Genomic DNA, 9,998 nt, shown 5'->3' on the forward strand with positions numbered 1-9,998 from the left:
TTGCTCATGAGAAGATAAGATTTTAAAGTTTTCCTCTATGGGAAATCCCATTGTTTCAAACCACTGCCTGGGTCCAGTCATTTGATTTTTTTGTGGTGGGCGGGGCTTAAACACTCTATTGGGGGGATATCTATTAAAGGTACTTCTGAATATGGCTTCGACAAAGCAGAAGCTTCGTTGATCCTGCTGTGTGACTGGACACAGCACACTGTGAAACATTCGGTGTTACATCAACTCTCGCAGAGTACATGCGGTCCCTACTGTACTCATACGGACTCTGTTACAGATGAATTAACACCGAACACTTTACTGTGCGGGGAAACCTGGTTTCACTGCGTCTGCACTTCAGACGTTCGCGTATAATTCATCACGACGCTCGCATATACAATTTTCCTGCGGCAGGCCAACCCCCTTCGCTGTTTCCACTCCACGTAGCTGCAGCTGGCCTCGCCGTTAAGAGTGCGGTGATGACAGCCCAGGGTGTTTAAGTGGGCCCCTGTGTGCGGCGATGTGCGAACCGCTCTCTCCCAGGCCGCTCTCTCTCTGCGGGCCTTTTGAGCACGCTGACCCCTCTCTGTCGCTCTCTCTCTCCTTCTCTCATCGTGGGGCTCACCTCTTTCTCTACTCATTCTCTCTTTCTCTCTCTCCCACGCCGCTCTCTCTGCGTGCGTATGTGCAGTATGACCCCTCTCTGTCGCTCTCTCTCCCTCTCTCATTGTAGGGCTCACCTCTTTCTCTACTCTCTCTCTCCCTCCCCTCCCCCGTGCCCTCTCTCTCTCTCTCTCTCTCTCTCTCCCGCATTGAGCACAGTCCATGAAAGCCCAGTCCAGTGTTTTCCACACGGACCCCTCTGAATGAAAGGGACAATGCCCTCTCTCGCTCTCCGTTTCTCTCTCCCTCTCTTTATCTCTCTCCCCCTCCCTCTCTCTCTCTCTCTCTCTCTGTTTCTCCCTCTCGCTCTCTCTCTCCCTCTCATTTCATTGTTCACACCTGTGTGCCTGTGGCAGCATAACTCCCAACAGAACCGTCTGAGGTGACTCCACCCCCCCCCCCCCCCCCCCGCCCCAAGAGGGTTTTTAAATGAAAGCAGCAGTTTAGCGTTACAGACACAGGCCCTTTTCCCACAGGTCACAAATGAATTTTCTCGCCGTTACGTCACTGCCGTAGCATGACCAGGGCTCTTTCACTCCCCACCCCCCCCCCCGTACTTCCCCCCCCCCCCCCCGCTTTTCTGTCTTCTACCCACCCACTCTGTGTTCTTTCTCACGGTCAGCCCACATACCTGCTCCCTGTTCGCAGTTGAGCGCGCAATTCCGGCAAACGCAAAAAAATAAAATAAAATAAAATAACAGTGCCGGTTATGACAGACGCGTCGCACGCAAATACCTGCAGATCGAGCGACCGGTCTCGCACAGAGAGGAGGGCGGAGCCGCAGGGTTCTGCGAATACCTGCGCCGATCACGAACGAACACAACCAGTGCGGGAGGGCCACAGTACCTGCTTATGTCTTGTGTGTGTTTCAGCAGCAAAGTGAACTTCAGCAACAGGCTGTCTGAAGAGTCTGGGCATCTTGTTACCGTACCGGATAGGAAGGAGACCACAAAGATCTGCAGACACTATGGTCCTCCAGGCCTGGAGTTTCAGACCGTTGACACAGAGAAAGAAAACGCACTCCAAACCTACACACATACAAGCATATAAATGCCCATCACAGGAACACCTACAGCAAACACTGCAAAGCAGCAACTCCAGTTCTTATTTTAACAAAGATATACACTTCTCTATTGGTAAAAATCTTAGGCATAATTAATTCAGCTGCACACAAACTGGCAAAAACATCACAGAACACTGCTCAAAGAACACCGATACAGTTACAAGTGTATGTGAACGTATGTGTACCAGTGTATGTGGTGGAAGAGAAAAAAACAATCACGAATCCGCAATAGCACATCCGCACGCGCATGCATCCATGTGTGCATGCATCCACACACACACCCTCACACAAACGTGTGACCTCTTCTTCGGCTCATGACCAACCTTTCCACAGAATCTTGTGCACATCTATGAATCCATTCGGGAGTTATGCGCCTTTTTGTGATAGGCCACGCCCATCGCCACGCCCCCTCTTGGTCAATCGGCCTGAAAGTTACTCAGCTCTACCTTCGGTCATGACCAACCTCCATGCCAAATTTCAGCCTCCTGGGACGAAAACTGTGGCCGCTACGGGGTGGGAAACTTTTGTGGACCAACCGACCAACCGACAGACAGAGCTATAGAGCTGCGGTCACAGCTTATACAAACCAAGGGGAAATCCTTAGTTTGACATGATGAGCTTTCATCAAACTGTGGGAGAGGAGTGAGAAGTGGGACCGTGTGTGCAGCTATAATCTTCTGGAACCTTCCCTAAACTCCCTTGACCTTGAGTCTTCGTCTGTAGTAACCAATTAAGCAGGGTACTTCCAGACACTACAAAAAATAGGAGGAAAAACCCAGAACAGCACATTTATACAACTCCTCAGCACCAACCACATCACCTGCATTAAACGTAAAGGCTGTTTAGAAAGGAACATGCATGCATTTTCCCCTAAACATAACTGATATTTTTTTGGCTCGCCCATCATCCTGGGGAGCTACTGTGGACTGGTTGAAGGATATTCTTCTAGCCAGGTTCCAGCCTCTCTCAATCTCCCGCTTAACCAGTAAGCTTCTTAAATAAATGTATCACGATTTCTTCACCGCTACCAGAAGGGGGTATGTGAACCGGTGGGAAAGAGTCCACGAATACCAGAGAAGTTAGAAGGAAAGGAGGGGTATTAAATAGTCCGCATTCCACCGAGAGAGAGAACCTAGCCCGAGGGTTTCAAACAAGACAGCGCTTGCTGAGGGCGGGTGGAGCGGTCTACCATTCCTGTTACAGCTGCAGCAACGGTGTCAAAGGAAGAAAAGGGGAGGGAGGGGGGCATGACGGGACGTCACGATTGTTTTGGCAACATGGCGGTGGAAGAAGTGTAGCATTTACCACAAGAGAAACGTTAAACGTTAATTTGGGTCTCCTCACATGGCGGAGGAAGTTGCACTTTGATTTCACAGTTTGATTGGTCTCAAGTGTCAAATCAGTTAACAGGAAAGCCAGAATATAGTGTTTTTATTTTTGTTTTGTTTTTTTCTTGCTTGTTTATATTATTTGGAATCATTATAAATAAGCTCCATTCAAAGTATTACTTTAAATCACTAAATAAGTAGCCTAACTTTGGGTTTTTAAGTCCAGCCACTAAAACTGTGACTTTTTAAACGTACTAATGTCACATACTGTAGTAGCTCTCAGGAGTCGTTTACAACCGGTCTGACTAGCCAACACCTAACTTATGAAATAAATACGTATTAAGCAATAGTGTCATATAGTTATAATTGTGAGGATCATATTCTCAGTAAATCCAATATACCGCTTGCTGAAACTGTTCAGTGTAACGCTATTCGTGTTTAACAACAAATTAGCTGTTGTTTCTGCTGAACCCGTTATCAGATAAGCGAGCTACTGTCATGTATTCCAAACGGTAGCATCAAAACACGAATTTCTGCATTATCGTGCTTGTCCGGTCTGGATAGGTACACACATGGAAAAATCCCATTGACTAAATGTAGCTGACAATGGATTTTCACATGAGGAAAACGATTAGGGCTTTGCTTTAATTCGCGAGTCAAACAGGACAAGTGACCATGTTAACAGGCAACCTTAACGCAAAAGATGTGTCAAAGGAGTATATATCATTACTGTACGGTTATGGCTAAACTTCCAACCTAGTAAGTTAACTTGTTAGCGATAGCAATATTTTAACTTTTGTCAACCCGCTTGCAACTTCTACTTCGCCAGCTGGCTACTTTGCTACCAAGCGGTCGACTGGATGTGTTCTGTAATAATATACGCCAGAAGTTAACAAGTTAATGTGGTGAACTACTAGTTTTTTAAAACTTCAACGAAAAAGTTAGTAAGGGCACTTACCTTGGAATAAATGAGCCTCCTACGTGAATTGACACGTCTAATGGGGGTTCCTGGTCGAAAGTTGACGCTTGTCTGCGGAAAAGAACATTGTACGCGGAAGTACAATTTTTCAAGTGCGCTGGTTAGCTCGTTTTTGCGTCTGCAAACCCCCGACACATTTAGCTATCTTGCTGCAAGGTCCAGCTTGCCATCGTCTATAAAAACAAATCTTTCAATGTATTTTCCTATTAAGTGACTAGCAGAAAACTGAACTGTATTCTCTTTATTGTTTTTCTTTTCAAAATGCAACTGATGTAGCTCAGTTAGCAAGTTAAGCATTCTCTCTCGGCTCTTATCCCTTCCTGTTTTGTTTTCGAGAAGAAAAAAAAATCAAAAACCATCCTCTCACAGAGTTCCTCTCTATGTGACAATATATTAGTTCCCCATATTACTTAAATCTGACTCACACCGTTCAGCATTACTCACTGGAGTGTTCTCTCAATGGTAGTCCGTTATTTATCGGACTAATCTAAAAAACACAACAAAAGATTACTACTCCTTCTCGTGAACTTAGAGTTTCAAGGCGCCTGGTGAATAACAATAACAGCTATATTTTAATTTTCATTTGTGGTAAAATGGCACATGAATGAAACAAATTATTGTAATTGGTTTTTTGAGCCATCCGTTTTTCATTGGCCAGATTAAGAACTGGTCTTTGTTTAGCGTTTGATTCCACTCCCCAACCCACCCCACCCACACCACCCCCTTCTCAACAAATGTTACTCACAAATATAAACTGCAGTTTATGCAGATTTCTGTATACGATCTTACAGTAAGACTACTTCTCAAGTACATTTGCCCTAAAATTCAAATTGAGGATGTTACTGTAGATCTGTTGACTGTGAAAATTCCACCTCCATATGTAGATGGCAGCACAGTCCCACAAAATAACCGGGTAGAATCAAATAAAGCTATTCTTGCTCGCCACCTTTTTGGTATTACCATAGGCCTAAATCATTGGGCAGTATTCACCATTTAGCAACAAGCATTTAAGTTTGTTCTAGCAGCATATTTGGACTGTTTTCAGTTGAATGTAAGCTATGAAATGTGCGTATAATACACAAAAAACAATGGGTCTAGATGAGTAGCCCTTAATTGCCTATTTATTACTTCTGAGGAAACTATAATATGTGCCTCACAGTGCTGTATAACAGGTCTGCCCCACCAACCTGCAATTCTGCAGAAGGCAAAACTGTCACCCTAACACGGTAAGAGGCATGAACAGACAGGAGAGGAACTGAGGAAGAAAATAAAATATTATACTTTTGCTACACAGAGCACTGAATAAAATATACAAATTCCACAGTACTTTTACATATTTATTAATTGACACTTTTTAATTTATTATTATTATTTTATACTTTGCAGTGTTGACAAAATACATTAGCCTAGATCCAATTCAATACTTACATGTTGGGCATATGTAAATACAACAGTTTACTTGGTCACCAAACAAGTCCACAAAGGTGTGAATTGTTTTATATTAAGTGATTTAATTTTCAACCCCTTAACAAAAATCCAATACTTCTGTCAGTCCTGCACTTTCATTACACAGTGCACCCTGCATAAAAACAATCACTGGAAAAAGAAAGACGATCACACATATTCATCAAAACAATCGGGTCAAAATAATACAGCTCACGTTGAAATAAATACCATTCCGTTCATTCAAATTGCTCGGCTAACATTCGTTGACTTCTAATGAGAGGCGGACCAAACTGAGCGGACGTCTCGTCCAAACGTGAAGGACGTGGAATTGCTCGCAGCGGACGCCTCGACAAGGGGCGACTTCCTCATCTCACACAGACGATTTCCCTCGATATTCATCCAAGCGATTCGGATTAAGAGCGCTGCTCGAGGTTAAGAACAGCCGTCGATTACACAACCTTTTGGTTACAAGCCCTGTTCCTTACCTACTATCCCAGATAGCCGCTATTGCACGCTAGTAGTTCATTTTGATAGTTGATAGTACGGCAATGTACAGTACCATGTTACACTTTCCCCCACCCCCCTCCCCCCTGCTCCCCATACCCTGTTTCCGCCTCACTCTTAATAAGTTCCCGCCCAGGCCGCTCTCAGTGGACCTTGAGGTGTGAGGTGAGGTGGTGAGGCCGGGCGAAGGCGAGGGGGCAGTGCGGGCAGGGGTAAGGCCTCTCCCCGGTGTGGATGCGGGTGTGGGTCTTCAGGTGGTGGATCATGCGGAAGCTCTTGCCGCACTCCTTGCAGCAGTAGGGCCGGGCGCCGGTGTGGCTGCGGCTGTGCTTGCGCAGGTCGCCCGAGTTGTTGTAGCTGCGCTCGCAGTCGGGGCAGGGGAAGGGCTTCTCGCCCGTGTGCGTGCGCTTGTGCTTGGTCAGGTCGCCCGACTGGCTGAAGCTCTTGCCGCACTCGGCGCAGGCGTAGGGCTTCTCGCCCGTGTGCGTGCGCTGGTGGGTCTTCAGGTGGTGCACGCGGTTGAACTGCTTGCCGCAGGCGGTGCAGTGGTACGGCCGCTCGCCCGTGTGCGTGCGCAGGTGCTTCTTCAGCACCCCCGCCTCCCCGAACCTCCGCCCGCACTCGCCGCACTGGTGGCCCTTCTCGCCGCTGTGCACCCTCTGGTGGGCCTTCAGGTTGCTGATCACCATGAAGTCCTTGCCGCAGTCGGCGCAGTGGTACGGCTTCTCCCCGGAGTGCGAGCGCCGGTGGATCTTCAGCTCCCCCGTGTGGCTGAACCGCCGGCCGCAGTCGGGGCAGGGGTAGGGCTTCTCCCCGGAGTGGGTGCGCTGGTGGGACGTGAGGTGGTGTATCCTGCCGAAGGTCTTCCCGCAGTCCGGGCACTCGAAGGGCTTGACGCCCGAGTGTATGCGCGTGTGCTTGCGCAGGCTCCCGCTGTCGGCGAAGCGCTTGCCGCAGTCGGCGCAGGGGAAGGGCCTCTCGCCCGTGTGCGTGCGCATGTGTATGCGCAGGTTCTGCGTGCTGCTGTAGCTCTTGCCGCAGGCGGCGCACTGCAGGCCCCCGCCGCCGGGGCCCGCGGGCCCCTCCGCCGGCGTCCCCCCAGCGGCGTCGCTGCACAGGTGCGGGCGGAGGGCGTCCCGCTCGCCCAGGCGCTCGCCGCAGTCGGCGCAGCTCAGGCGCCCGTCTGCGCAGACGGTGTCCAGCTTGTGCCAGTGCTTGCAGTGCTTCTGCAGGCTGGCCAGGTAGTGGAAGCCGCGGGGGCACTGCGGGCAGGGGTGCGGCTTTTTGGGGGCGGGGCTGGGGTGCGCCTGACGCAGGTGTCCGGCCAGGAGGCGCTGGGAGGGGTAGTGGTTCCTGCAGTGGGGGCAGCCGACTGATTTCAGGGCACTGCGGCCCTTTTTGCCCTTGGAGGCCCTGCGGCTCTGGAGCAACACCAGGTACTGCTCTTGGTGGGTCCACTTGAGATGTTTCTCCAGGTAAGACGCGTCGGTGAAGGAAATTGTGCAGTGAGAACAAGGGAAGAACTCAGAACTAGATGCTGAGGGCGGGTGGGGGGTGTGAAAGGGGGGGGCAGAAGGATTTGAAAATTAACAAGTGAATAATAGGGGAAGGAGAGAAGATTGTGTTTAAAGGAGATAACAGAGGGATTAGTGAAAGTACACAGGGGGAGTAGATTTGGGCAGAAAATCAGAGGGAGGGGAAAAGAGCATGGGAGCATGTTGGGGAGAAAAACGATGGGAGAGAACAGCAGGATTGTACAGAGAAGAGGAGAAAAGAGTAGCATAATGCATGACAGAAAGAGGATAAAATGGCTGTGTTAAAAAACGTTGATTAAATCCTGAAATTCTATGCAATTCTCTATGTTCAAATGGCAATGTGAATATAAGTGAAATGTCAAGGTGTCAGGGCATATCATTAGACTTGTAGTTGTAATTAGCCAACGACCTATTTTATTTGACAATCTAATTATAATATAAGACAGGCTTGTACCAAAGCACAACACACTTTCCCCCATTGTCTCACCCGTCTCTGTGCGGAAGTCCTCACTGGCCAATGTCTCTGGATCCTTCTGAGCCGGGTCTAGATGGTGCCCGTTTTCTTCACTTTTGACCAAACAAGTGTTCTGTTCTTCACTGGCCTCTTCATTTTGCTCCGAATCCGAGACCGGTTCAGCTTTAATTTGGAGAGTTTCTCTGCCCGTGCAGACAGATTCCAGTTGGGGTTTCAGATCAACCGGATCGGAAGTCTCCTGTTTGACGTGTGCCGATCTGCAGACAAGTGCTTTTTGCGCGACGCGGATGCCGCTGGGTCCCGCGCCGAAACGGAGGGTCTCGCACGCAGCCGGTTCTTCTTTAATTTGTACTGCACGCACTTCGGAATCATTTGGCTCCTCTTTGATTGGGGCTGCCTCCTGTTTGAGGGTTGTGGGTCGGATACAGTCTGTAGGAGGTGTGGAGGGGTTCGGACCGTTGAGTGATTCAGGTGCTACACTTCCCTCTTGCTCTGGTGATTGAGGTTCAGACTTTATGTAGGATCTCATCTGGTCTGCACGTAGCAATGGAGTCCTGGCTTGCATGTCTTCTGGTCCGGCTGATCTGACGTAACATGACCCCTCCACATCTGTCTCTTGATTAGTGTGGTCATGGGTAACCTCCATGCCTCAGAATCTGTCTTACTGACGATTGCCTGAAGTCTCTTTCTTCCACTCCAGCAAGACATCAACCTAGGAAAATTATGTTTTTACAAAAGGCCTAGTCAAGGAATGAACGGAGATAGGACACAGCTCCTTCCGACATTTCAGTGAATAAAGAAAACAAGACGTTACACGAGTGCATTACGAGGATTGGCTGAATGTTTCTTATAAGAGTAGAATGTACTGCAAGATGTACACATTCATACAACACAAAAGGGCCACTTGGACGCACATGCAAATGCAAAACTTAGCATTCATTTAACCATGAGATATTGTAATTACGTCTTCATTTCTTTATTTGGTGAGATCGCCGGAATATGTTATGCAGGCTATTTGCAAACACCTGCACGTTAACAATTATTTACAGGATTTAACATCAGATAAAACTAGCTTTATATATTATGTTAAAATAGCGACGACATTGCAGTCGTAATGAATTATCTGTACTGCAACTCGGAAAATAAAATAGCCTAGTTTCGAAAAAAAGAATTGAAGTAACGTTAGATTCAGGAAATCTGAATCTGGTAATTGAGGTCAAAGGCATAAACGTTTACTTTCAGGACAAATCGACGCTAGACTAACTGCAAATAACAACTATTCTCTCAAATAAATCACAACGCTTTCACGTGAGATTTCAACTTTGATTCTTAAAATATCCTAGTTCTTTTATGAACTTTAATGAAATACAAAGGGCATCCGTCTAGCCAGTAGTAAGTGCATAAACAATTTTGTTTTTGGAGCAAAACCGGATAGCTGCATTTGATAACATACCACAGTGCATTCTTCCTTTATCCATGAAACCTGTCACGGCTAAGAAGTAGCAGCAGGTATTATAACAATTCTTGTGTTTATTTATAGTTACTGTTGATATTGAACTGCAGGCAGTGTACTGTATTTCTTCTTATTGCTAGATAAATCTCAAGTTACTGTACCCGGAAGAACACAGTTCATGGGCCGTGATCCGGATTGATATGGTGTTTCACCAATCAGCACCCTTCTTTCTGACGGAAGCCCAGCATTTTGAAGCTCATGATTGGTCTAAAATGATGGTTGGTGTCGAATGCACTACAAACTGTCTATGAAAAAAAAACAAAAAAAAAACATCAGAAGCCATCAAGCGTGAAATTATTACGTATTTTATTGTATAACACTGAAGCATTTGACCAGGGAACTGCACAGTGATTATTTTATGCATGATTACTGTGACGATCATGAAAACAAACGTGTGGCAGAGTAAAGAATGTATTACATTTGTACAGTTATTGTGAGAATAAACTACTGTTACTGTGTTTCCAGGAGAAAAAAAACTAGAAGACTCATTTATAGTTGAGTTAA

General features: G+C 47.1%; 2 protein-coding genes across 4 annotated transcripts in view; both read right to left on the bottom strand.

The window, feature by feature from the left end:
- The window catches only part of LOC118233650 (rho guanine nucleotide exchange factor 1-like), a 40,415-nt gene extending 36,060 nt beyond the window's left edge, over positions 1-4,355 (bottom strand). For 2 of the 3 annotated variants that reach the window (XM_035429455.1, XM_035429454.1), the window contains exon 1: positions 4,001-4,355. The gene's annotated coding sequence lies outside the window, so the exon portion shown is untranslated. The remainder of the gene's footprint in view (positions 1-4,000) is intronic. The other variant, XM_035429456.1, reaches the window with a different exon arrangement.
- Positions 4,356-5,343: 988 nt separating this feature from the next.
- On the bottom strand, positions 5,344-9,616 carry LOC118232762 (zinc finger protein 883). The gene is made up of 3 exons (XM_035427844.1): positions 9,435-9,616; positions 7,994-8,693; positions 5,344-7,508 (listed from the first exon to the last, which is right to left on the bottom strand). The coding sequence occupies exons 2-3, from the start codon at positions 8,625-8,627 to the stop codon at positions 6,115-6,117; spliced, it is 2,028 nt and encodes a 675-aa protein (XP_035283735.1). The 5' UTR covers positions 8,628-8,693; positions 9,435-9,616; the 3' UTR covers positions 5,344-6,114.
- Between the last annotated feature and the right edge of the window lie 382 nt (positions 9,617-9,998).

Source organism: Anguilla anguilla, chromosome 8, assembly GCF_013347855.1.
Source record: "Anguilla anguilla isolate fAngAng1 chromosome 8, fAngAng1.pri, whole genome shotgun sequence".
NCBI lineage: Eukaryota > Metazoa > Chordata > Actinopteri > Anguilliformes > Anguillidae > Anguilla > Anguilla anguilla.